General features: G+C 43.3%; 1 protein-coding gene across 2 annotated transcripts; it reads left to right on the forward strand.

Moving 5' to 3' along the window:
• Positions 1-74: 74 nt before the first annotated feature.
• On the forward strand, positions 75-26,730 carry CMTR1 (cap methyltransferase 1). Of its 2 annotated transcripts, none has more exons than XM_077175801.1 (24): positions 75-218; positions 2,149-2,292; positions 5,548-5,690; positions 6,421-6,579; positions 7,042-7,134; positions 7,881-7,952; positions 9,210-9,304; positions 9,409-9,481; positions 9,679-9,877; positions 12,374-12,492; positions 12,748-12,844; positions 13,952-14,084; positions 15,021-15,200; positions 15,608-15,664; positions 16,624-16,681; positions 17,336-17,404; positions 17,570-17,701; positions 18,197-18,319; positions 19,016-19,107; positions 19,714-19,782; positions 21,162-21,209; positions 21,790-21,902; positions 22,455-22,563; positions 24,278-26,730. In XM_077175801.1, the coding sequence occupies exons 2-24, from the start codon at positions 2,163-2,165 to the stop codon at positions 24,408-24,410; spliced, it is 2,496 nt and encodes an 831-aa protein (XP_077031916.1). In that variant the 5' UTR covers positions 75-218; positions 2,149-2,162; the 3' UTR covers positions 24,411-26,730. The 2 variants fall into 2 exon arrangements, with proteins under 2 accessions (XP_077031916.1, XP_054484716.1); XM_054628741.2 differs by having other exon boundaries at positions 85-438.
• The last annotated feature ends 129 nt before the right edge of the window (positions 26,731-26,859 follow it).

Genomic DNA, 26,859 nt, shown 5'->3' on the forward strand with positions numbered 1-26,859 from the left:
GCGGCCCGCCCGCCTGCGGGCGCGGCCCTTGGGGCGGTGCGTCACTGCCGCGCGCCGGCCGCCGCCGAGGCCCCGCGCCAGGGGCGGGCCGGGGGCGGGCACGGCGCCGCGTCAGAGCGGGGAAACGAAAGCGGCAGCAGCGGCCTCGCGTCCTCCCCTCTCCGCGCCCCGGGAGCCCGAGCCCGCCGGAGCCCTTCGGAGCCCGCCGCGCTTTCGTCGTGAGTGCCGCCCGCTCCAGCACGGCGCTGTCCGTCGACCCCGGTCGTGTGCGGGTCAGCGCAGGGCGCGGCCGCCGGCGGCTCCCGCGGTCTCCCCGCTGCCCGCGCTCCGCCTGCGGGGGGGTCTCGGCTCGGCCTCTGGGACCGGGGGCTGCGCGGCGGGCGGGGTGACGGCGGTGAGAGGCAGGGAAGGCAGCGGGGCTGGTGAAGGGTTCGGAGGGTAAGGACTTTGCGGATCGGCTGAGGGAGCTGGGGGTGTTTAGCCTGGAGAAGATGAGGTTCAGGAGAGACTTTATGGCTCTCTGCAACCCCCGAAAGGAGGGTGTAGCCAGGAGGGGTTCGCCCCTCTCCCAGGCAACCAGGACAAGAGGACACAGCCTCAGGCTGCGCCAGGGGAGGTTTAGACTGGATATCAGGAGGAATTTCTCCACAGAAGAGGTGATTAGACCTTGGAGTGGACAGCCCGGGGAGGTGGTGGAGTCACCATCCCTGGAGGTGCTCAGGGAAAGACTGGACGGGCACTCAGTACCATTGTCTGGTTCCCATGGTGGTGTTCAGTTATGGGTTGGACTCGATGACCTCAGAGGTCTTTTCCAACCTAAACGATTCTGTGAGAGGCCGCTGGTGCGGTGCAAGGGGGCTGTGGGGCATGGCTGGGGATGTGGAGGGGCTTTCCCTCGCACCTGCGGGGCTCCTGAGGGACCGGGTGTCCCTAACTTGCACCTAATTTTGCATGGTTTGAAATTTGTTGGGAAGTCAAGTGTGCTGAGGGACCCTTGGTGGGGTTTGGAGGGTGAGGGTCTTGATAGGGAGCTGGCAGGAATGAGCTGAGAGTGTTGGTCTCTCATTTGGCTCTCTCAGAAGAAATAGAAAATGACTGGTTTGTTAGAGATAAACAAGGGTAAAAAAACAAACCCCTCAATTAAGGTAAGAGCAGATAAAGGTGAGTTGTCTATAATAGAACTTCTGGTGGAAGGGAGATTTCTTAGCCATAGTGCAGTGAGGTTGTGGGATCATTTTGCAGTCAGAGTTGTGGGGCTAAAGAAAGGATTTGGCCTTAAGCTGCCTTGTATGTGTTTGTGAAAATAAGTTTGATAACTAAAGGTTTGAATTGGTGACCTGGGACATCTTTTGTAGCCCAACAATCCTATGTACAATAATAAACACTAATCAAGGTACAGTTTCTTTTTTTTTCAGCTGCAGGGAGGTTTTAGCTGGTGTGCTAAGCATTTTTGCCTTTACACTTTTCCCTTTCCTTGCTTGTTGTCTTCTGCAAGCCTTCCAAGCAGGCTTCTATTAACTCCATCTTAAGCATTAGACCTTTCTCTGAGTTTATGCAAAATTATCAGCCACATCCAGAAGCTGGATATTTTGCCAGTGATGCCTGGTGAAAAACACAACTGCACACACAACTTGAGCACACGTATTTAATGAAGTTCTGTTATAAAGGTTGTGTAGAAAAGCTCCTTTATTAATTAAGATTTGCAGAGGTGAGGTCAGAGTTGTTTGGAATCTCGTGAGAAATTGGTTCCACCTTGCATAATCTCTATTAGATGGATCTGACATTTTTTCAGTGTGTTTGGATAAAATGAATCTTTGATTCAGTAATAGTAATGAACTGCCATATATTTAAGTTATTTAGCTGTCTACATCTGGGTTGACTTCATCTACTTGCATTTGGGGACAAGTAGGTTGTAGAAATGATTTAAAATTCATCAGTTATAGGGGAATTTCCATATCAGTTTCCCATTTGATTAGTTAGACTAGGTGTTTACAAAGGCGAGTTCAAAAGAAGCTAAGACTTTTACCTGAAGACATTTAAGCTGAGAAGCCTAATACTGAACAGCATAACATGATCTATGCCACCACGCTGCTGTGCATTACAAAAAGTTATGCTTAATGTTTGCCAAGTGTGATCTTCTTCTTTTAGCCTTTCAGGAAAACATGAAGAGAAGGACAGAACCCATATTTAGCAGCCCCCAAAATAAGCAGAAGAAGAGGATAGAAGACTTGGGATTAACCCTCAGTTCTACTTCAGATGATGAAAATCAATTTAGTAATCATACTACTCAAGGTAAGGTTGGAGATCTGGAATGTGCTGCTGCAGGGGATGTAAATAATAACCAGGAATTGAACCTACATCTCCTGAATCCTGATTGATAGCCTGAATTTCAAGGATATACTCCTTTTTTAGGAAAAAAGCTACTTCATTTCTTTTTCACAACCTTGGATTGGTGTGAATTCTTTTAGGCTTTTTAAAAATCTTATGTAAACCCTTTAATCTGGGAATTGTATGAATTCAGACGTAGAAAACTGGATTTGGATCATGACGTGCATGATCCAAAGCTCTAAACATTCTTGTCATATTGATCTTTTCAGTCTCAGCAGTTATTTCTGGTTTGGAAACTCAGTACTGAGGCTTTGTGGGTGTTACACCATAAAGAAGCATCATAATTTTGTTTAAAAAGGAAGAAAGAAACCAGTAGTCTTACCACATTTCTGCAGATGGGAGAAATTGAGACGAATACAATGGAGCCAGTTGGTTGGGGCTTCTACTTTGTAGGATTATCTCTTATGCTGGCTCAGTGTGATTTTGCCAGGGGACAGAGTTGTGAGAGCTCACAGGTATGTCTTTCTTTTCAGAAAGATCTATTAACTAATTGCCTACTTTTTCCTGGAGTGTGCTTTCTCACCTGGAGTTGGGGTATACCACAGATGAGGCATGTGACCCACACAATCGGTGTCGCTGTTGTGGGACACTCTAAACTCTCCCAAGATGGTACTTCAGGTTGCCTCACTGTGTGCCTGCTATGTCAGAGAGTCTTAGGATTTCTCATGGTCATGAAGTGTTCCAGTGCCTGAACACATAAAGAAGCCTTCCCTTGTGAAAATGGAAGGGGTGTGTGTGGAAGATGAGGGGGTTGGTGTGGGAGTAGCTGTAGTTGCAGTGTATAGTGTGTGTACCTGTCTGACAAGGCCCAAGGTGAGGGAGGAGGCCAGAGGTGCAGCATGTGAGAGCTGGGGTAGGGACTGCTCTGTGCACTCAGGGCTGAGCTAAAAAATCCAAACTGATGTTTTTTTCATTTTTCCCCCCCTTTTGCTTATTGAGTTCATATATGAATCAAAATAGGCTGTAAGCCTTAGTGTTTAAGAAACAAATTGATACAGTTCAATGACAATATTATGGGTACAGTTAATTGTTTATTAATCTACTACACCCATTGTGGTTTCTAATGAAAGAAGAGAGGTTGGGGAAAGAACTGATTTAAGATTTAATCTCAACTGAGCATGGCTTAGCATATCTTAAAAACAAGAAGAGTTGTAAGGGGACTCCATTGAAACTTATGCAGTAGGTAATTGTGTTTAAGGCACTTTATGAGTCTCTAGAAAATAAGACAGGTAGCAGTTAACAAAAAGTTTAAAAGCAGGTAGCAAAGTTAACTGAAGCTCTGTACTGAAGAAGCAGAAAGCAGTAACTGACCCTAAAGCAAAAATCCTTTGTAAATGTGTTCTTAGGTAAAAGCTCTGTGAAAGAAACAGGAGTATATCATGTGATAAATGTTTGAAAATCAAGATGGGTACAGAATGTTGCAAACACAGGTTGAATCATAGCCTTCCTTGTCTGGAGCTGGAAGCCTCAAATGTTGATACTGTAAAACTCAAATGTAGTAATGTGGGGACACAAGTCCTGAATCTTAAAAGCTGATTGCTCAGCAACAAACACTGAGGACACATTGAAAGGGTTTTAATTACACTTGCATATTTTACAGTAGTGTCTTTCATTTTTACTTCACTTTCTTGTAATGGCCTTTTTTTGCTGATTTTCAGTTGTGTCCTGTTACTTCACTGATGCTCAGTTTTCCAGAACAGGAAAATACAGAGATCTGTGAGTTGAGAGAGAAATAGTCTGTGTTTTTTCTTAAATTAGACAAATCTAAGAAAAGTTCAATCCTTCTTTTTAAGTATTTTAATATCTTTTGGGGTTTTTTAACACTTTTGTGGAGCTAAATTATTCCTTCTTAAGAGATAAACAGAAAAAGATCAACTCTGCTAACAATCTTGTGTTTTATGTCAGGACAACTTTTGTAGTTCAGCTTCCCCTATTTGTACAAACCAGCACAAAATTATTTCTAGCACCTGGCAAACAAGGGAGCTCAAGAGGCAGAGGGCCAACACAGAGCATGGCTGGGCTTGCTGTGAATTGCTGCTCCTGTAGTCTGTATGAATTAGCTGTAGTGAGAAACTTGTGCCACTGCTTCATCCTCATAGTGATATTACCCCAGGAAAACCAGAAGGACTCATTGGATTGTAGGGCCTCCCTGGCACCCAGCTGGTACAGAGTAGGCTGAGACAAATGAAACTGCCATGATTCCTGCCCAGATCCCAGTTACATCCTGCCTGGAGCGAGTAGATTTGGGCATCTCACAGCTGGAGAGTAGCAGTGAGGACTTCACAGTTCATACAGGCCTAGGTTCTTATCAACTAGATCCCAAGGTGGAACTGGGCACAGACAGAGCTTCTTTATTTGTGCCCATGAAGGTTTTGGTGCATCAGTTTCTGGTGAGGAAGGTTTATTTTGAGTGCTTGCTATGTATGTTGATATTACCTTGACTGAACCATTGACTTAAGTTCTTCCTCAAACCTCTCTCATGGTATTTTAAAAAAGATTGCTTTCCTCTGACCTTGTCTTTCACTTGAGTTTGTATGTATCTGTAAACTCTAGAGGTGAAAAACTGTCTCATTTGCTGTAGTGAACTTGGGAATCCTTGCTATTTAACTGAAGTATAATAAATGTAGCTTTCTCTTCTTTCTGCAGTGTTGGCCATTTGGTAGATGCCTGTGTACTTGATGTGAGGTTTTGGCTAAGTTAGGGATGGATTTGCACTTGCAGTTAGATAGGATATGTAAGAAAATTCAAAATGTTTAATCAGGGTGTAATTGTCACTATTCTCAAGAGAGAATCCCTGTGGACCTTCTCAGTTCCTCAGGATCATTGCAAAGGTCAGGCACACCACAGTACTATTGTGGTCATGCTGTGGCTGCTCTGCTGTGTGATGGGGTTTGCCCAGCCCTCTGTGGGGCCTGGAATCCATGGGGTCAGAGAAGCTGTGTGTTTCCCTGAAGCAACAGGGAAGATAACCAAGTGTTAGTTGCACAGGGTGTGTTATATTGCACCTGCATGCTTCCTGTAACACATTTGAGATACCGAAGTGTCCTCTGTGTGTGTTCAGATGATTTAATGAGTCTCACTGTACTGTAATGTGATTACTGAGATGTCTTTCTTCCATTTTATTTATATTTTCATTCTCACTTTTTTGTTTGTTTTCAGAATCTTCCAGTAGCACCAGTGGCTCTGACAGTGAGAGTGATGAAAAAAGACCAGTCTTCAGCAATGAGTTCAAACAAGACTCTCTTGTGGAGGGTACTTCATCCCGCTACTCAATGTATAACAGTGTCTCCCAAAAGCTGATGGTAGGTCAAAACAGTTTTGGACCAAACTATTAAGAACTGATGAGAGCAAAGTGAAAAGACCAGTTTGTTATAAAAAATACTTTGATTCTGATCCTCTTTGTAGCAGGGTTCTCTGTCTTTTATTTCCTTACTGTTTTGTACATACATGAAATTGACTGCATCCCCATGTTTTGTTACTGTTCTCTTATTGCTAAAATTTACTGAGAGAAAACCTGAAAAACTAGCAGATAATGAACATAGTTCTTTTAACCTAAGAGATGTGTATGTGTTTCAGGTGCAATGTCTTGCATTCCTCCTCTGAGTTTTATGTGAAGTTTTAACTGGTATTTGAAATGCATGTGAATGCATGTTCACAACAAAGAATATCATCACAACATGATTTTTTTTCTATACCACCATCTTTTTTTATGAACCATTCATGCTTACTGAACCCTGTGATGAATGGCTCCAGGCTCCTCACTACTTTTCTCTCTGAGCAGGCTCTTCCCGCATTACTGAGCCTTTTGCTGTCATTTCAAACATCATTCTTCAGATCTAGTTTTTTTGTATCCTGCCTAAGTGAAGTGAACTCACTCGAAAGTCCTGAAAGCTACAATTGAAATTAAAAGTGCTCAGTGCCTTCAAGTCACTTCAGGGCGATGTGCCATTTTCTGCACTATTCTTTGACCTCTGCAGTAGTACAGAAACTCAAGTCCACTTGCCTCAGAGTGCTCCCTTTGCTCCTTTTTAGGCCAAGATGGGCTTCCGGGAAGGAGAAGGTCTGGGAAAATATGGCCAAGGCAGGAAAGATATTGTTGAGGCCTCCAATCAGAAGGGAAGGAGAGGCTTTGGCCTGACCCTCAAAGGGTTTGATGGGGAGCTCAATATTGATTGGCAGGATGAGCCAGAGGTAAGTACCTTCTGTTTTAAGCCATTTCTCTTGTTGTGTTCAGCAAAAACTGGGTGAAAGAATGTGTAAACTGTGGTTTTTCTTGGCAGCTGTCTCTTTTCCAGTGTCTCTAAACTGTACTTTGAGTACTAGACTTCTGTTCTGCCTTGATTATCAGACTCTAATAAAGGGGAATGTGGTGAAGTTGGTTGCTTTTTTTTTTTGTGTGGTTTTTTTTTTTGTTTTTTTTTTTTTTTTTTTTTTTTTTTTTTTTTTTTGTGGTGGAGGTGTTTGAGGTTGTTTTTTATTTTAAAAATAAATAAGACATGTTTTAGTCCAGGAGGAAAAAACTCTACAGTTGGCGCTGAAGTCATGGCATAACCCCTTATGCTAGCATTGGGAGGCAAACTTTTGGGGAGCAATTAGTTTTTATGTTTTTCTAGTAAAAACATCTTTGGCTCTTCCCATGACTTGTGTTTGCAGCCTAGTGCCTATGAGAAGGTGGACTGGTGCCCTGAGTGTACCACAGAGATCCCAGATGCTCAGGAGCTGAAGGAGTGGATGACTGTGGGGAAGGTAATTTTTTATGTCTTGGTACTCACCAGCCTAAGATAAAGCAGGATACTCAGCCTGGGACAGTTGCCATGTCAAATAGCTGTAGAATAGCATGAACTCTGAACAACCTCTTGAGGTTGCTAGTTTAGCTTCCTACCTAAAGTAGATCCAGCTAGATCTGATCAGGTTGCTCAAGGCCTTTTTTAATGGAATTTTGAGTATTTTCAAGGATGGAAGCTCCACAGCCTTTATGGGCATCTGTTCAGTGTTTGACAACCCGGTTGACAAAAGAAAATTTACATATGGCTAATTAGCATTTTTTTAATGTGGCTTTTGTTCATTGTTTCTTGTCATGTCGCTGTACATCTCTAGGAGCCTAGGTCAACCTTTTCTGCCTCCTGTTAGGGACTTGTCCCGTTGTTAGGTACAGCAATAGGATCTCCCTTTCTGCATTCTGAACAAACTGTTCTCAGCTTTTTCTCATATACCAGGTGCTTTTTGACCCTTGTCAATTTGCTGGCCCTTTTGCTGCTTTTGTTCCAGTGTGTCCATTCTTATACTGGGGAGTGCTTAAACTGGATATAGTATTTCATATGTGATCTCAAGATGCCTAACACGGGAGAAAATTCCTCAGCCTAATTGCCACACTTCTGCTGATACAGCCTAGTGTGTGATTGGCAGCCTTCATCCATTATTGGTACATGCTGCATTCTGAAATGACAATATCATGCTTGCTAATTGCTCCCTGTGCTCTTGTCCTGTTGCAGAGGAAGTTGATGATTGAAGATGAAACAGAGTTCTGTAATGAAGAGCTTTTACATAATGTCCTGCAGTGCAAGGTGAGCCCCCTTTTTAGAGAGGAACTGAAATTTTGGGAAGCAAGTGAAATAAGTAATTAAAGAAGACTGAGTAGTTAGGTAATTGACAAGAGCTCAGAATGTCCTCTGTCACCTTGATGTCACTGGGATGACCAACATCCTTTTTTTTACTATCTGTTCAGCAGCCTGTTTTGAATCTCAGCCTTCTGAGAGATTTTCTTGGTATAACTCCAGCTGGCAGCTAAGCCCCCTGCAGCTGCTCACCCATTCTACCACCAGCTGGATTGGGGAGAGCATGGGAAGGGTAAAAGTGAAGAAAAGTCATAGGTTTAGATAAAGGCAATTTAATAATTAAAGCAAAATCCACTCAATGGAAAGAATGCAAAACAAGGAATTAATTCAAGGAATTAATTCACTACTTGCCATGGGCAAGGTGTTCAGCCATCTATCTTCAGGAGAACAGGGCTCCATCATATGCAAGTGTTACTTGGAGAGTTAGGGTTTTGTCTTCCCATGTCCTTGGCTTCCTCCTTCTTCCCCCAGCCTTATATAGTGAGCATTATGGGGTATGGTATGGAATATCTGTTTGGACAGTTGGGGTCACCTGTCCCAGCTATGTCCCCTCCAAACTCTGCAAGAATGCATTCCCCACCTATTTGCTGGCAGGGCGGTATGAGGATCAGAAAAGGACTTAATGCTGTTCAAACTCTGCTCAGAAGTAACAAAAACATTTCTGTGTTATCAACACTGTTTCCATCACAAATCCAAAATGTATCTCAATACTAGCTAATATGAAACTACTACCCCCAGCCAAAACCAGCTCGAAGAGGACAGAAAGCAATCACCTGCCCTTAGTCCAACTGAAAGGCTGAAGGCTTGACTAAACTAAGGAAATGAGCTCCCCTTCTTTTCTTGTCTGTTCAGTCTTTCCTCCTAGATTTTATCATGCTTTTGTATACTGCAGTAGAGTGTGTGTTTATATATGTGAAAGAAATACTTTAGGCTGGGACTGCTTTTGAGGTGGCTAACCATGTTATCAGGCTCTGGAGCTATCAGTACAGAATTTGTCAGTGTTATTAAATTTGCTTAAGAGCTGAGGTGGCTTAGAAGAAGAGCAAATATCATTATGAGACAGAAAACCATTTTGTATTGGTGAACCAAATCCTGCATGGAGTTTGCTGTCTAAGGAGAGAGAAGCAAGAAGATAGGAAATGCTGATGCCTACCTATCCCTCCAGCCAATGCCAGGTCCAGATGAGCTTTGTTTCTGTTTGTGCAGAGTGTATTTGATGAGCTGGATGGAGAAGAAATGCGTCGAGCCCGAACAAGGTCTAACCCCTATGAGATGATCCGTGGAGCTTTCTTCTTGAACAGGTTTGTAAAATGTCTGGTACTGCAGTCCCTTTTCCATGTATGTCCATTTGCAGCTGAGGGAGCCAAGGATGAAACTTATCAAGGCCCTATTTATGTGTTCACAGGGCTGCGATGAAGATGGCAAATATGGACCACGTCTTTGACTACATGTTTACAAACCCTAAGGACTGCCAAGGGGTGAGTTCCTCTAACTTTCAAACAGCAGTGCTTTCTCAGAGAATGTGGAAGGTCGGAAGAAAGGAGAATCTTTAGGATACTAGCTGGGAAAACAGGTCCTTGAAAGATTCCCCTGAGCAGTGTAGTTTATGATGTATGTGGTTTGACTGACGGGAGCTGTTACGGGTCAGAAGAATTTCCTCGGTTTCCTTTTGCAGGTGCCTTTGATAAAGGAGTATGATGCAGAGCTGCTCTACTTTGCTGATGTGTGTGCTGGTCCCGGAGGCTTCTCTGAATACGTCTTGTGGAGGCGCAAGTGGCATGCGAAAGGATTTGGCATGACCTTGAAAGGACCAAATGATTTTAAACTGGAGGACTTCTATTCTGCTTCCAGTGAGCTCTTTGAGCCTTATTATGGTATGTAGTGCACCCATGAGTGTTACCTGACGTTTTGGCTTATGCTGCAGCCTCTGTATTAGTGGCAGGACTGGTATTGATACCAGCAGGGGGATCTAGGAGAAGCCTAGGGAAGCATTTTGCAAGGTAGAAGGGGGCTGCCGTTGGAGAAAAGGGTTGACGTTGGTGAGCTTGCATATCGAGAAATTTTTCTGACAAGTAATTTTCATTTTTTCAAAATCATTTGCGTTTATTACCAGTCTGACCTGGGAATATGTTTCATTGTAGCAATTGATATTTGAGTTCTTTGCTTATCTGAACATTATAGAGTGCTTAAAGATTGCTTGACAATGTTTTTCTCAAATCACTGATCTCAGCCTGAAACACGGTGAATGAGATGACTTGTCATAGAATCATAGAATTGTGTGGATTGAAAGGGACCTAAAATCATGTAGCACCAACCCCCCTGCTGTGAACAGGGACACTTTCCAAGAGACCAGATTGCTCAAAGCCCCATCCAAGCTGGCCATGAACAGAGACTGGGCATCCACAACTTTTCTGGGCAATGTTTTCCCAGTGACTCATCACTCTGAGTAAAGAATTTCTTGTTAATGTCTATTTTAAACATGCCCTCTTTCAGTTTAAAGCCAGTATGCATTATTCTATCACTATATACCCTGATAAAAAGTCCCTTCCTGTCTTTACTGTAGCCCACTTTAGATACTGAAGGGTGCCTGGACTCCCTAGAGCCTTCTCTTCTGTAGGCTAAACTGCCTCAGTGTTCTCAATCTATCCTTATGGGAGAGGTGCTCCAGCCTCCTGATGTGCCCAAAGATCTATTAGCAGAGCCAGTTAGACACCTCATTTACCCAACTGTCAGCTTGTTTCTGTATCAGACCTTCCTAGCTGTGCTCTCATGATTGATTGTGGGCTCTTAGTAAAGATAAATAAAACAGATTTGGGCTAGAGGCTGTATGTGAATCACTGTGACTAAATGAGCTGCTTAATCCAAGGAGGCTTATTATGTTAACATGTTTTACCTAGCATTGAGAAAGACTAAACAGGTGTACACAGACAATTGCTGCATCTCATCTCATGCATTGTAACATGTTAATCTTGATGATGTGTTTGAGGTCTCTATCTGCCTTGCCTTTAGGACTAGGAGGGGAAATCCAAGGATTGCTAGTATTTGTGCTTCTTATTTCAGACTATATTAAAGAAACAGGAAGGTGACTGTTGTGTAGAGCAGGGAGTTTGCTTTTCTGTTGTTGTGCCTTGTGTGGTTTTTTTTTTCTCTCCACCACTTACTCATGTTGCTGCCACTCTTGACACCTGACTATGAGCTCTTCCTAGAGAATGGTTAGTAGCACTTAAGGATTAGATCTTAGTTAAAGTGAAGGTTCATGGCAAGGGCAGCAAGGCAAATAAACACCTTGGTTGCAGTGTTTGGATCTTCATAGTTCACAGCAAACTGGTGTTACGGAAAGGAGAAGATACCTGGTGAAAGTAATAGCCCAATGATTTTGATTAATTTTCTTGATCCCTTTATCCCTTTCTGTTATGCTATAAAGTCTAGTGAGGTGTGTACAAACTAATGGGAAGGAAGTAGCCTGGCATGCTATTAATGTTGTGAAGAATGGTAAAAAATTCCAGTGTCACTTCACTTACTGACAGGATGGTTGTGAGGAGTTTGGTTATCAAAACCATATCATGCATCCTGATCTCTTCTGCTTTCTAGTCTTCCAGCTGAGGTAATAGAATCTGTAGTCGTAGAAGATTTACAGGGTCTAATACTAAATAGAATTTCGGGCTTACTTGAGGCACAACTGGTGAGCTCTAGAATATACCTCAGGTCAGCTTTCTAAAACAGCAGCTGGGGGACAGTGTAGCTCTTTTAAAAGAGCCACAGAGGAAAACTGTATGAGTATTCGTGCACAAATCCTACGTCTCTTTCCCTACTCCCTTTATAGACTTGTTCACAGTTTTTTGCGGGGGGGTTGCTTTTTTAAAGCCCAAATGACACTGTGCTTGAAGATAGGCTATTATGTTTCTTTGGAATGATTTGAATTCTTAGTAGAAGGTTACAAATGCACAATATAAAGAATTTTGCCTTGTCTGTAATAACATGTTTTTAACAGGTGAACTGTGCAGTGCAGTGCAGTTGCATCTTACATTTTCAGTAGGTTCAGCTATGTGCCACTCCTGCTTGGATGAGAATATTGTGTTGTCATATAGTCTTCATTTATCTTGTGCTGAGGCTAATGTGCAACTCAGCATTTGAGCATGGTTCTTGTATGGTCTTGTTTCAACCCCCAACCACTCAATCTGAATAATTTTTCTGAATTAAAAAGTATCTTTGGTGGTAAACAAGGGACTTTGTAATGTTTATTCCACCTATCAAGGTCTTTGTAATTTCTGACTAAATGTTGATTGAATACAATAGATCATCTGCACATACTGATCTTTTATTTGTACTTGCAAATGTATTATTGATTGTCTCCTTTTTTTTTTCTTTAGGAGAGGGTGGGATTGATGGAGATGGAGACATCACTCGATCAGAGAACATTACTGCTTTCCAGAATTTTGTTTTGGACAATACTGATCACAAGGGAGTGCATTTCTTAATGGCTGATGGGGTTGGTTAATTTCTTTTTCTTCCTGCACTAAAAAAACCCTGACAAAACTGACACCTTTGTCTGCATGCAATAGGGTGTTTGACATGTGTAGTTACAATATGAAATTGTACAAGCCTTGCCATTAAAATTCCTAGTGCTGATTCTTTTACTTTAAACAAACAGAAATGATCATGATTCCATTATTTAGTTCCTCAGAATCCTTTGCTTGACCAACAGATTTGTGGAGATACTAATCATATGCTATGCACTTTGCAGGGTTTCTCAGTGGAGGGCCAGGAGAATCTGCAAGAAATCCTGAGCAAACAGCTCATGCTTTGCCAGTTCCTCACAGCACTGTCCATTGTCCGGACAGGTATGTTTTGTCCATTAATCTTCCTCCTTCTCTAAGGTGTCTATGGCACTGGGGAACGTTGCTGTACAATTTTTATTAGTGCCTTGAACTCTGCTCTGCCATGAGTTGCACAGAATTGAATGTGTATGCATAAGTCCTGAGATGGTTGTCACAAAGCTAAGAGATCTGGTGAGAAAAATAAGCTAATCTGTTGTGATAACTGGGCAGTCTACCTGAGATTTATGGCACTAGCTTAATATCCCAGCTGATTGGAGCTGAGTAGTGTTTATCCAGTTCTTTCTTTCCTCTAGCTTTTCTCCTTTAAATCTGTCATCTGTGGGATAAGAACTAATGATGCCTTACCCTGTCTTAGCTGCACCTCGTTGTTGGTAAATGATGGACCTTACACTGTGTCTCGTTCTGATGGGTCCTGTTTTCCACTGAGTTTAGTTAGCCTTTGGCACTGATCTAGAAGACAAATTGTAACAAAATGATAATTTGTACCTTATGCCCTATGCTTAGAGGAACCTGAGGCAATGATCTACTGAGGAGTAGTCTCAAATGTGATGTGATAAAAGGGGCAGCTTTCTTTAAGTCTTTCCTACATGGGTAGATGATAGTTCTGTAAAAATGATGATAGTTCTGCCTGCTTTTTGCTTGGGGAAATTGGGAATCTTGTTTGAAGGAGAGGGGCAACACATCTTTTCTCTCTAGATGGCAAGTTGTTCTGTTTAGGTAACATCTATTAGTCTTTTCCTCTAGTCTGAGGTTCCTTGTTGCATATATCAGGGCTCCTCTTCCCTGGAGGCTTTGGGATAGCATGCCAGGCCTTAGGGCACAGTCTGGGCCTGGAAGGGAAGGATGGGAGGCAGATAGGAGGTTTGCTTGTGAGACAGCCTACATACAGCTTAGATTCTTGCCAAGGGAATGCTTTTCTCTCTTTGCTGCAGAGACATAGGGAAGATGTTTCATGAAGTCTTGCTGACCCACTTCATAACTGTGTTCTGGATGCTGTTTAATTGCACAAAAACTCTGTTACTAGTTCTGCAGAAGGATTGAGGTGCTCAGTATCTCCTTATTTCCTTATTTTCTGCTGGCATCAGCATACTTCCTCTTTTTTTTTTACAGGAGGACATTTTGTCTGCAAAACCTTTGACCTGTTTACTCCATTCAGTGTGGGTCTTGTTTATCTGCTGTATTGCTGCTTTGAGAGAATTTGCATCTTTAAACCTGTGACAAGCCGCCCTGCTAACTCGGAGAGGTGAGATGCTCGAGCTTGACGGTCTACTAAAGAAAACAATCCTCTAAATACAGTGATAGATGGATTTGGGTAAGCCTAGTGGAGGCTTTGTGACCTGCCTCAATTAGCAGCTGTCTTGGAGGAGGAAACATTTTAGATGTTTGGTAAATTACAGACAAGGTAGAGATGATATTTGCCAAATTGCTGTTATGGGAAGGAAGCTATGGAACTGGGTATGTAACAGATCTTGTTTTGCATGAAACAGCTATGGTTTCAGTGAAGCCAGAGGATATATGAGAGGTTGGACATGAGCTGGCACTGTGTGCTCACAGCCCAGAAAGCCAGTTGTATCCTGGGTTGCTTCCAAAGCAGCATGGCCAGCAGGATTAGGAAAGGGACAGTGCCCTGCTACTCTGCTCTGGTGAGACCCATCCTGCAGTGCTGCATCCAGCTCTGGGGTCCCCAGCACAAGGAAGGACATGGACCTGTTGGAGCAAGTCCAGAGGAGGAAAACCAATATGATTTCAACGATGGAGCACACTTCCTATGAGGAAAGACTGAGAATGGGATTGTTCAGCCTGGAAAAGAGAAGGCTTAGGGGTGGCCTAACTGGGGCCTTCCAGTACTTGAAGGTACTGGATGACCTTTAAGATCCCTTCCAACCCAAACCATTCTATGATTCTGTGATATTATCTGTGTTTTCATTGTACCTGTCAATTTTAGCAGAATTGATACACTACTTGGGGGAGATATGTGAGGGGTTTAGATAGGGTTGCATTTCCCTGTCTTTCCAGAGCTTAGAAAATGTACGATGACTCAGTGATAGGTCAGTTTGCATCTTCCTAAGGATATTCAGGAGGAAAGACTTCCTGGGGTTTGGGAAGCTCTCCTTATAATGGGAGTGTGGCAGAAAATTTGGCTGTGTGAAAGAACTGATGTCTCTGCCTTGCTGTGCAGGTACGTGGTGTGCAAAGGCCTGAAGTCAGGCATTGAAGATGTGCGGGATTACCTGTTCACAGTGAACATCAGACTCAACCAGCTGCGCAATTCCGACGTGGATGTGAATCTTATCGTCCCGCTGAACGTGATCAAAGACAACCAGGACTTCTACAATTACATTGTCCAATCCAATGAAAAGTGAGTTACTGTGGGTGATGAAGGCTGCTGGCTGTAGGCAGATTAATTTAGCATTGCTTTCTGGTTTAACTTCCTACACTCATGGAAGTACTTGTTGATGCTGCCACACTGCTCTGCTTTTGTTCTCTGAGAGGCTGAGCAGAGCAGGGGTCTCTGTGCAGACAGAAATTCTGTATTACTGTTAGTGACTGTTTGGCCTCAGAATACTGTGTAGAAAAGAAAGTACTGCCTAATTTGTTCCAGTGATCATCCTGTCAGTTTGAATCATGTTGGCTAAGATCCCTCATTGCTCTGTGAATCAGACTGGCTTCCCCCTGTTGTCCCAGCACTCTTTCTTGTTTTGAACAGTAGAACAATGTTGGTGGTGATTAATTTGTTCCCTGACTAAAACTTTTCTTCTCTTTTAGCCACTGCAAAGTTCAGATAAAGGCACTAGCCAAAATCCGTGCCTTTGTTCAAGACACGTGAGTATATTCCTCTGCCTTTTGGTGAAGACTGAATTAACCTACTATTAATGAATTGTTTTGCCCTTATTTAATAAGTTATTGATTTGAGCTGGCACTTGTCTTGGCCTTTGGAGCCAGGAAAGTGAAAAGTACTTTTAGGTAGCTCAGTTTGTGTCTCCACCTGAGTTATTTGCAGAGATGTGTGGGTGGCTGGAGGAGTCCTGAAAATTGATGGCCTGTTATCACCCTTGTTGAGAAGGCTTCCATGCATTGGATGATTTCCACTTACCATAAGTGAGCTTGCTTCTTACCAGGAATGTAAGCAGAAAAGTAACTTGCAGCTGGTATTTTCAATTCAACAGTAACCATCCAAGTTGAGTGTGGTTCATAGCTGTTCATCTTTCCAGGGGCAATTCAAAACATCTATGTTACAGACCTAGAATTACCTAAAGTTTGATGTTAATTGCTTGCATAAAAATAAAGCCATTGCAATGTTTCCCTGCTATGGCTTTTCTGCTCAGGTGTTATCCAGACATAATATGTGGTAGAAAGTTGAGTGAATATGGTAGTTAGAAATTATCTTAGAGCTGATGCTACCTTGAAACTGTAATTTGTATGGCCTTCAGCAGGTTTTCATTGTTATTCTTAAGTAGGTCTGTGTACCCAGCTCTTGGAGATTAGCATAAGTTTGTACAAATACATAACTTAGTGAAAATATTTATACCCAGTGGTACTTTCATGGAATGAAGTGATGGCTGATAGTCAGTAGTGCAAACCACGAAACAAAGCTAAACACAGGAACTGGAGGGTGAGGAGGGAAAGCAGTAGCCTCTTTCATACAACCCTTTGTGGAGCAGTTTATGTTTGTTGTTCTCAAGCCAGATGCTGAAAGTTCCAGATTTTATAAGTCTGGGATATATAATGCTGCAAGATCAAAGAGGTTTCACCATCTTTAACAGTTTGCGGTCCTTTTTTAGAACGCTGGTTGAGCCACGGCAGGCTGAAATCCGAAAGGAATGTCTCCAGTTATGGGGGGTAAGTAAGGTGTCAAGCAGGCAAATTGTGAAGGTGTCCTTGCTATAGTGAAACAAGAGTGGAGCTGCAGTAAAGATAGGACTTTCTAGACAGAGGTTGAATATCTTGTCTTGTGGGAAAGTCAGAAAACGTTTCAAGCTGTTATGTAATCAAACAGGATGTCCCTGATTTATTGCGTATGCCTTAACTGAGCAGGCTTCTTTGCAGTTGAGAATATTTCATTGTACACAGGGTGCACTTAGCACCTAGATCCCAAGCAGCAGAGCTCTCTAAAAGGTCTTGTTTTATGAGTCTGCAGTTTCTGTTTCTTAAGCTTTTGACTGCAGTGGGGCCATAGATATGGCAGTTAGTTTCACAGGCTGATGGTGTGTCTTTGATGAAAGGATATTTCATCAAAACATGCATGACATCAAAGGTTTAGATGAAATCTTTCTGGAGCTGCTGGTTGATTTCTGTGAGATGTGGCATGCCTACATTAAATTTGCAAAACATGTGAGACATTTTATTTGCCAGATGACATCTCTTCTTCATCTCGAATCCCAAGAGCAGGAGTTTCAGGGGCAGAGTGTCCTGTCATATATTGAAACCAGAAATGTTCCTTTGAATGTGCCAAAGAATTAACACTCAGTATCAATTGTTTGAATTTGTTTTCAGATTCCTGATCAGGCTCGTGTTGCTCCTTCATCTTCAGATCCCAAGTCCAAGTTCTTTGAGCTGATTCAGGTGAGAGCTTGCCTAGAGTCCTTTCATACAAATATAACTTTTTTTTCATATTGGAATTAAGAGATGAAGAAGCTAGTCCTGGATTATTGCTTCATGTAGAAGTTATGTTTACCTGCCTGTTGATGCATTGTGTCTATCTTGCCTTTTCCATATTTTGCTCTTTAGGGCACAGACATTGATACCTTCAGTTACAAACCCACTCCTCTGAATTCCAGCACACTGGAAAAAATTCGCCAAGTGTTAGATTACCGGTGTATGGTGTCTGGAAGTGAGCAGAAGTTCCTCTTGGGGTTAGGGGTAAGTGCTAAGAACAGTCTGGGAGTCCTGCTGATTAATTTCAATGCTACTATTCTGCCTTGCAGTTTCATCCCATCTTTTTCTGCCCCTAAAGGCCTAAAAGAATCTCATCAGCAGTAGCTGAGACTGCTAGTTATTTATGTTTCTTTCTCCTGATGTCACTGCCTTTCACACTAATTAACCCTTTTTCTGTAATCTCAGCCTACACAGAGACCTGCACTCCTGCTAGTGTCTCTAATTATCTTCACTGTCCTTTTAAAGGTGTTCTATTTCTGCTTCTTTGTGTGGGTGTGAAAAGTCACTGGTAGATTAGAATTGGTGTTTTTGTTCCTTTGCTGTAGCGGTTAAGGTTCTTCCTTAAAACTTATGACAAAGAAACTGCCTGTGACAACCTAGGACAAAAACATTCTCTGAGGGTTGCTCTGCCGTTAGAGGTCTCTTCTCCACCCCTGCCCTCAGGAAACCTTGGCTGAATCTGACTGTCTTTATGTACAGAAATCACAGATCTACACCTGGGGTGGTCGCCAGTCAGACCGCTGGACAAAGCTGGATTTGAAAACTGAGCTGCCACGAGATACTCTTCTCTCTGTGGAGATTGTTCATGAGCTGAAAGGAGAGGTAGGAACCTACTCTCTCTCTTACCATTTTGCTACAAAGAGCAGTTTCACTTAATCTCTGTACGATACTGCAGAATAAATGTTCCATCTGTACTGGGTACAAGGTGTTTTTTTTTAATATGATCTTTAGAGTAACAGTTTTGGATTAAGTTCTTTCTGTCCAGTCCTAGAAATATGAGCTTTCAGCATTGTTTTGAAAACATTCTGGACCTGATGTGTAGCTGTTCTAAGTGGAGCTGCACGTGACATTGCCACCATGACTTCATGTGTCTGTGGCTCTGTGGGTACATAACTGCTCAGCAGTGACTGCAGGCTATGGGGAGAAGATCGTTTTTCACTTTACAGTGTAATGTGAAAAATCCCAGCTGCCTGGGAAGTTTCCCTGTCCTCCTCCACCTCAGACAAGGATACTGTAGTGTACTGGGCTTTGTGATACCTGATAAAGCACAGATAGCTGGTGATGGCAGCTGTGGTCTTGCCCCCTTTCCCTCCCATAAGACAGAACTGGGTATTTGAGATGCATCAGTTCTTGGAGGATGCCATGTTCCTGTATAATGGGCAGCAGGGAATTTGTGTGTTTCTAATACCTGGAAAGGTGCCTTCTTGCTAGAAGAGATGTCCTGTCAAAAAACAGGCTATAAATCAAAGCTGAAATATCAAGAGTGTGAATAATCAATCTCTGTATTGCTGTCCTTAGGGGAAAGCCCAGAGAAAAATCAGTGCCATCCACATCCTTGATGTCTTGGTGCTGAATGGCAATGATGTTCGAACGCAGCATTTCAACCAGAGGTATGTAGGTTCTGGAGAAGCTTTTTTCTGTACATGTCTAGGAATGACTGGGAAACAGTGTTCAGACAAAAAGCAGAATGCTGAGCATGGGGAGACAAGTGCATTCAGCTGAAACACTGCTATAAAGATGAACTGGGAATGAAGCTGCTCTGAACTGAAGTACATATAGGCTTTTTCAACTGTATCTTCTCTGTGTATGACGGCAGCTCTAGCTTCTTTTTTAGCTTAGGGTGAGCCAGGCACGGCTGGGGTAAACTGATCATTCTGGGAATATGAATGAGCTGAGAGAGAAAGAACGAGCCCTTCTGTTTCCTTCCTTGGGAACATAAGGTCTCTGCTAATCCTGCTAGCCTGATAAATATATCCGTGTTCAACAGCACGAGGACTTAGAGAGTAAGCTATGGAGACTCATTTGTAATGGATAATAGGCAGTATCACTGGGCACTGCATTGGGAGGGTGGAGTGAAAAGAAGTCTTGCTAGACCCATTTGCCTAGCAGTCTGCATGTCCTGAGTTGTCAAATCACTTACTCTGTTGAAGCTGTTCCCTACCTGCTGTGCCAAAGGCCCCGTTAAATTGCTGGGTTCTCTTTCCATGTTCATTCAGGATTCGGCTGGCAGAGAAGTTTGTCAAAGCTGTTTCCAAACCCAGCCGGCCGGATATGAACCCCATCCGGTGAGTGACACCTCCTTCCCTCAGCCTCACTTGCTTTGGTGTCAGTGTGTTGGAGGACATGAAGGGGAGTTAAGTTTCAGGCTGAAATTCATTGTTCTGTTATGTTCTTTGGAAAGGGGCTAAAAGCTTTTTATACATTTAAGGTAAATATTGTCAATGGAGAAGTTGTGCCCTCCTTTCACATGTCAAACAGTCACATTTTCATCATAGGTGGATTGGCCAGTGTTGATTCCAAATATGTGTGATTGTAGGTCTAGTACCCAGTGAGCTTAATCGTTGCAAAGAATTCTGTCCTTGTCTGCCCTGAAGGGTCAGCAGCAGTACAGTGATGCTGACTGTTAGCAAATGCAGGACTGACCAGCATCTCTGAGGACAAGGCTTTAGTTACAACCCCCAGGAAAGTTCCTGACAAAGGGCTTCAGCTTTGCTTGTCTCCTGGCCTTCTATTTCATTAATTCTACTGACAAAACAGCTTCTCATTCACAAGCTGAAGTGCAGCAATATCATGAAAAAATCTGGAGGAAGGGAAAAGAGGATCTTCTCCTTGATGGCTTAATGAAAGGTAACGAGTGGAATCTCTGCCTGATGACAAATGAACAGTTGTAATAATTGGAGGAACCCAAAATGCTGGGGCAGGCTGAAGGTGAAGTAAGAAGGAGAGCTGGGGAAATGGATTGTAGAGGGGTCATTTGCTGCTTTTGTGGAAAGGTGTAAAGTGTTCCTGCTGTGCTCTTTGAAGCCTGATGCTTGTAGCAGTATGTGGGAAATGAGTGGTTAGGGTGTCCAATCAGAGGCAGTGCTTTTTTAACTTACTGATTGTTTTTCTGTATCTCAAAACAACAAAACCAGTTTGATGTAATGACAGAATGAGGACTCAAAACAATCTTTACTGATTTAAAAAAAAAAGCTCTTTTTACCTCAGTGTAACTAACAAGTCTGTTGTACCTCTGAGGATAGTAATGGTGAAGATCAGATTGTTAATTTTACTGTGAGGCCAGCATGTTGAAGCCAGAACATGCCTGGGACTGACCTTGGTCAATTTATCTGATGGGAAAACAAAAGCACCTGACTTTCACTGTTTTCACTTTCCTGTATAGTCAACCCGAGGTAAAAATGCACAGTTGCCTTAGCAGCAAGGACATTTATCTGCTGCTTACAGCAATCCAGCCATGAGCATGCAGGTGTCAGGTTTTCTCAAGCCAGGAAAAACTAGGCACCGAAGCATAAAGATAGAGGAGATAAAGAAGGGTGAAACTCATTTGAGCCTGACTATCTCATGCTATATAAAACCAACCATTTGTCTGCTACCTGTAGCTGGGCAGAAAAAAAAAGCACAGTTTAAACTTTTTTGAAATAATGTTTTTGTCTTGTCTTCCCAGAGTGAAGGAAGTATACAGATTGGAAGAAATGGACAAGATTTTTGTGAGGTAAGCAATTGGTGCAAATAAAATGTCAGGGCCCACTGAGGTTATCAGTCACTGTGCAGAGCAATGGGAGGGATGTTCTGATCTGTGCTAGTGTGGTCATGGAGAAAGAGCTGTTAGAGCTCATGGTGGCTGCTGTTCCTGAGATGCTGCTCACTCAGAGCATCATTCTGCTGCATTCTAAAGCCATAGATGTGGCCAATGCACTTCATAACAGCTGGAGTAGCAACAGTGCCTGAGTTTGGGTGCAGAAGTATCAATGACTTCTCAGTGGCTTGAAAGGTCAAGAATTCACACTTGAAATAGGAACCCTATATGGATTAATTATGGTAGCTTATCACAGATTTTTCACCACAGCACTCAATTTGCAGCCTGGTCTAGACAGGTCTGACTGGTTTCTTTTGTCCTGTGTGGAAAGGCAAAAATTCCAATTTTTCAGGGTGTGATGATTTAATCCTATCCTGTGCAGTGCTGTCAGTTCTCACTGTGACACTCTGGAGAAGAGGGTGCAGGTGGTACCAGGTGTGTACAAGCACAGTAAAGGAAGAAACACTCTCTATCACTGCCTTCTGTCAATGTTTAGGTTAGAGATGAAAGTCATCAAGAGTTCAGGAGGAATGCCCCGGCTGTCCTACACCGGCCGAGATGATCGGCATTTTGTGCCCACGGGACTCTACATCGTACGGACTATGAATGGTAGGAAGAGAGAGTCCCCACTCCCTCTCAACTTTTCTTTGTCTCTCCAAGTAAAAAGTACTGACCAAGCTTGCTCATCTTGTAAGTTGGTAAAAAATTATTGGCAATATTTGAATGGCTAGAGATTAAGGGTTTGCATGTAATGAGGGTAGCTTGGACTTGGGTAAGGTTTAGGGTGTTATATGTAAGTTTTTCTGTTGTGGGTTGATTAGCTATCATGTGGGTAATTCCATTTATTTACATGACTGACTACCTTCTTTTTTAATGAGATCATAATTTTTCATCAAGATGGTTTCCAGAGTAATAGGAAGTGGAAATACCCTGTTTCAAATGTCAGCTTCTAAATGGAGGGAGAAGGGATTTTTCTCAGTGAATAGAGAACAGCTTGGGAAGCAGGTTGTCTTGGGAGAAGGAAGGAAAAAGGAGTAATAGAAAGATCACAGTTACTCTTATAGATTCCTCCTCCCTACTTTTACTATATGTGTATTTCTTCTGTGATTTTTTCCCCCCCTCTTTTTATTTTCTACCTGATCCCTGTAACCCCTCTGTTAGATCCCTGGACAATGGCATACAGCAAAAACTTCAAGAAGAAATTCTTCTTCAACAAAATGACCAATGTAGCGACATACAACCTCCTTCCCGAAGCCATTGCACCCTTTCAGTGAGTATGAGCCAGAGCTGAGGCTGTGGATGGGTATGTGTCTGCCAATGTGTGTGTGTGCCTGGGTGTTTGGAAGGGAGCTCTGCAGGGCTGTGTCCTTGCAGTCGTTTGCAGTGCAAGTGTAGCTGATCACCAGAAGGGTGTGCTGCAGGAGCTGGCACCTTGTCAGGCTGTCAGGAAACTGCTGATGTGGAATCATGGATTTTGCAATTAATGGCTATGAATAGCGAACATGTCACAACTTCGTTCCGCTGTCTGCAGCAGACTACAAGTTACTGAACCTCCTGCATGCAGGGAAGTAGAAATTGAGCCCAGCAACTGTAGTTTGCTGCATCTCTGTATTTAACATGTTTGGTTGGAAGTTGCTAATTTAAAGGGAAATCCCAGCTCATTTAGCCCAGGCTCTGGAATAACCTGTGGGAAGCTGGGAGCTTTTTTTTAAGAGAGTGAGAGAGTAAAACAGTAGTTCCTTGGGAAAGGATGAAGTAGCATGCCATTGGACAGTTATTAACATTGTGGCTGCTGAAAACCATCCCTATCTACTGAGTACTAGGCTGAGGGCATTACCCAAGTGCAGCAAATCCTGAGTCTGATGCCTCAAGGCTCCTGGGTAGAGATGTTCTGCACTACCACCATTACTCAAGACTGTGCCTCTGAGTAAGAACTTGGTATGAAATAGCACTCCTGATTTTCTCACTTTGAACCTCCTTACGTCTTAGAGCAGCGCTTTCAAGAATCCTTAAGCCTTTCTTCATGTGGTGAATGGCAGAACAGGCTTAAAAGGAGAGGCACATGATGTTTTTTCCCTCAGTGTGTCAGGGTGGGGTTAGTTCTGCCTATGTACTCTGAAATAGGCCAGCATGAATCTACAGGAATGGCTGAGGAGGTGGAGGGAGTGCTTGTGTGGGACTCCAGAAGGGATGTGTTGTGGTTAGTGAGTACTAATATGTCTATAATTAGCCACTGACATGTGCTCTTGTCGCTGTGCTAGTACTGCTTTGTTAGAACAGAAGCATTAAATAAGCTATGAATATTAAGTGTCAGTAATTGTACAAAACTAAAGGCTGCTGTGTTGGCAGTAATTAGCAGCTCTGATTTCATTATGGCTGGGACTGTGTGGATGCAGTGAGGGAGGGCTGTGCTTGATGGATGGAGTGGGAGATGGCATTGTAGGACCAGAACTCTCAGCAGCAAAGCAGAGCTCAGTTATTTCACATGAGGGGAAGGAGGGAATGATCCTAGCTGCTTTTGTGCCGTGGGAAGTGCTGTTTGTTTGCAAAGCTACATAGGACAGCTGTTACTGATTATGGTAGGTATGTGGTGAGGGATTAGGTTGCTGCTCCTGGCAGACTTTCTAAATTCTTCATTAAGGTCTTTCCATTGCCTGCAATGACAGTTTCATCCTCTGAGAAACTTAGGGGGAGGTAGGGTTTTTCCCTAGTGACCTGACTCCTTGCAGCAAATACTGAACTGAATTTGAGTGAAGCTAGAATTAACAAGTTTGTTTCCATGGAAATCTCTTAGGCTTGGCTGTTGCTTTACTTTGAGGGCTGTAGAGTTTGTAAGGTGAATGAATAAATGCACTGGTCTTTTCTAAGGCACCTGAGTATTTTTGTGTGGCTCCCATAGCAAGGGCAGCTGTCCCTCGCTGGAAAGGAAGTGTTTTCCTTTCCCTTCCCTGCCAAACTAACCTTGCTCTCCTCTCTGCCCACAGTGTCTGCCATTACAGCCGCCTCTTCTGGGAATGGGGGGAAGGTGTCAAAGTGCACGACTCTCAGAAAAGACAAGATCCAGAGAAGCTATCAAAGGAGACTGTTCTGTCTTTCATCCAAGCACACCACCCCTAACCCTGCTCTCTTGAGGGTGCAGGGAGGGGCTGAGCCCACCTTGGATTCTTCAGGGACTGATGGGACTGGGAAGGCTCCACAACTTCTATCCTGATATTCTCCAGAGCTGATTTCCTGGAGATGATGGAACCAGAGGGTGGTATGCAGAAGGCACAGGATGAGGCTTTGCCCTGGTAGTGTATATAAGAGTACAGCCCAGGTAGCACCTGCTGCCAGAGTACCCAAGGTGACTCCTGGAGCTGAGGCCTAATGTCCTTTTGTCCTGACCTACTGCATGCATGAGGCCAAGGGGCTGGCAGCTTTCTTTGCTCCTATTCAAACATTCAGCAAGGTTTGTGGAGCTCTGTGTGTGCAGAACTCCCCAGGCTTCTGCTTCTCTTGCAGTGTGGGAAGGAGCAGAGTTGTTTTGATAGCAGGGCTGGGCAACAGCACATTGAAGAGGCCCTGCATTCCCCCTGCCAGCTGTCTCCTTGGCCTTGTCAAAGGCTACACTATCCAGTGGAGGGTGTTAAGTCTTTGGCGAGCTGTGGGCAAAAGTTATATATTCTTGTCAGTGTCTCCAACGCTTCTGCTAGCCACTGGCAATTCTTATGTGATGGTTCCCTGTTGGACAAAGGCCAATGCAGGTGATGAGTACAGTTCCTGGCATAGATCTGATGTGCTCACACCTCTGCAAGCTGCTGTGACAAGGATTTCCCCTCTCCAGGTTAGTGACTGATGCCAAGCCAGCAGCCTGGGGCTAATTTGTGAAAATGTACCATGGGTGATGTACATGCTTCATGGTACTTCTGAGACCAAGGTGCTTTGGTTCTTGGTACTTAACATTATTACCTAAACCTTCAGCGAGGAAAGTGGATGTGGGAGGGAAGACATAGAAAAGCTAGGATGCTGAAGTCTCTGGAACAAATGATGGGAATGTCTAACTTAGTTAAAAAGACCCAGGGCTTCAGTAGAAAGGTATCTCAACTTTAACCATGTAGGTTAATAAGAAGCAATTCCTGTCCCCTGACTGTACCCACCGGAAAGGTAACCAGACTTTCCTTTTAAAATATCAGACTGGCTTTGAAATCCTCTGTATCTCATTTGACTCTGGAACTGCATCTGAGGTGAATGCACAGAGCCAGGAAACTCCTCTCAGTATGGCATTTGTGTCAAGACTTCTCCATGCACTTCTGTGCCAGCCTCAAAGATGGCTTCTGTTGCATGTTTTACCTTCATTTCTGGTTTCCATGGCACTTTGCCAAGTCTTCCGCATAAATCAGAAGATAACGCATAGTTGAATGCTTTGGGATAAACAGCAAGGCAAGATAGTCCAATTTTTGTTTTGTTTTGTTCTTGGCTTGTTTTTAAACACTGATTGGCAATAGGGAGAAAAGTGATTTAGGGGTTTATCTGAACTGTGCCTTAAGGAAAGCTATAGTTCTAGTATCTATAGCAGTTGTTTAGACTGTCTTTTTCTCCACATCCATATGAATGATTTGAACAAGCCTGTGCAGCAAGACATAGAAACCTTGACTTAGACACAGGTCTGCCAAAGCAGTTGAAGGACTGCAGGCTGTCAGTGCATCCTCTTGGCTGATCTGTAGACCCTCTCTGCTCTCAAACATTGGTAAAACGTGTATGAAAGAAATGATGGCTCTTCCCCCTAAACAACAAGAGATGTGTCATTAGTAGATTTGTCTTGGCAAATGCATTTCCATGAGGGATGGGGAGGAATCTCTCCCAGTGGGCGCAATAAAGTACCTCAGCCTCTGGTGTCCAACCCTGTGTACAGTTGGTTTTTTAAACCAACCAGCAATTTGAGTTCTAAGGACCTCTGTGGACTGCCTTGAGGCTGTTCCAGTGCCAGCAATGCATGCTGCTCCCTCTGCCAGGCTCCTTTGCAGTGTTGTGTCCTCAGCTCAGAGCTTTGACTCCTGTGGGCTGGCAGACAGAAGAGTGACTAGGAACTAAACTAGGATCAGTGTAGGCCTTGGAGGGTACAAAAAAACCCGGTCAGTCTGCAGGCTAGCTTTTATGAATAGATACTTGGTTTATTCAGTTGTCTCTAGTTGCTCATTTTAATTTGCTTTTATTTTTATTTTTGATGCACTGAACCTTGATTCTAAATCTCCCTTCAAGAAGGCAGGCATGAGCCACCAAGCCACTTGCTTCCCTGCTGAGGGATTATGTTGGGAAGGGCGGGTGAGGAAGGTCTTGCTGAAGGGAGTGTTTATGTATGTTAATTGCACAATGTATTGTTATTAGGCTTTGTATCATTTTGTGTTGACTTCTATGCTTTCATGTTCTATTACCAATACAGCCCCTTTAGTTCACAGCAGTCCTTCTTTCCTTTGCTTCCCACACAATTCGGGCCAGCAGTGTCTGTCAGTGTGGCAACAGAGAAATGTCAGCAGAGTTAAATATTCAAGGCAGTCCATTTTAAAAGTTTTTGTGGCAAGTTTAGAGC

This window comes from Agelaius phoeniceus, chromosome 3, assembly GCF_051311805.1.
Source record: "Agelaius phoeniceus isolate bAgePho1 chromosome 3, bAgePho1.hap1, whole genome shotgun sequence".
NCBI lineage: Eukaryota > Metazoa > Chordata > Aves > Passeriformes > Icteridae > Agelaius > Agelaius phoeniceus.

Excerpts from the sequence above, each read along its gene's own strand:
- CMTR1 (XM_077175801.1), top strand. The coding sequence starts at position 2,163 with ATGAAGAGAAGGACAGAACCCATATTTAGCAGCCCCCAAAATAAGCAG. Across the intron at positions 15,201-15,607 it reads ATTGTCCAATCCAATGAAAA|CCACTGCAAAGTTCAGATAA; the intron begins GTGAGTTACTGT and ends CTTCTCTTTTAG. Across the intron at positions 19,108-19,713 it reads ACGCAGCATTTCAACCAGAG|GATTCGGCTGGCAGAGAAGT; the intron begins GTATGTAGGTTC and ends ATGTTCATTCAG.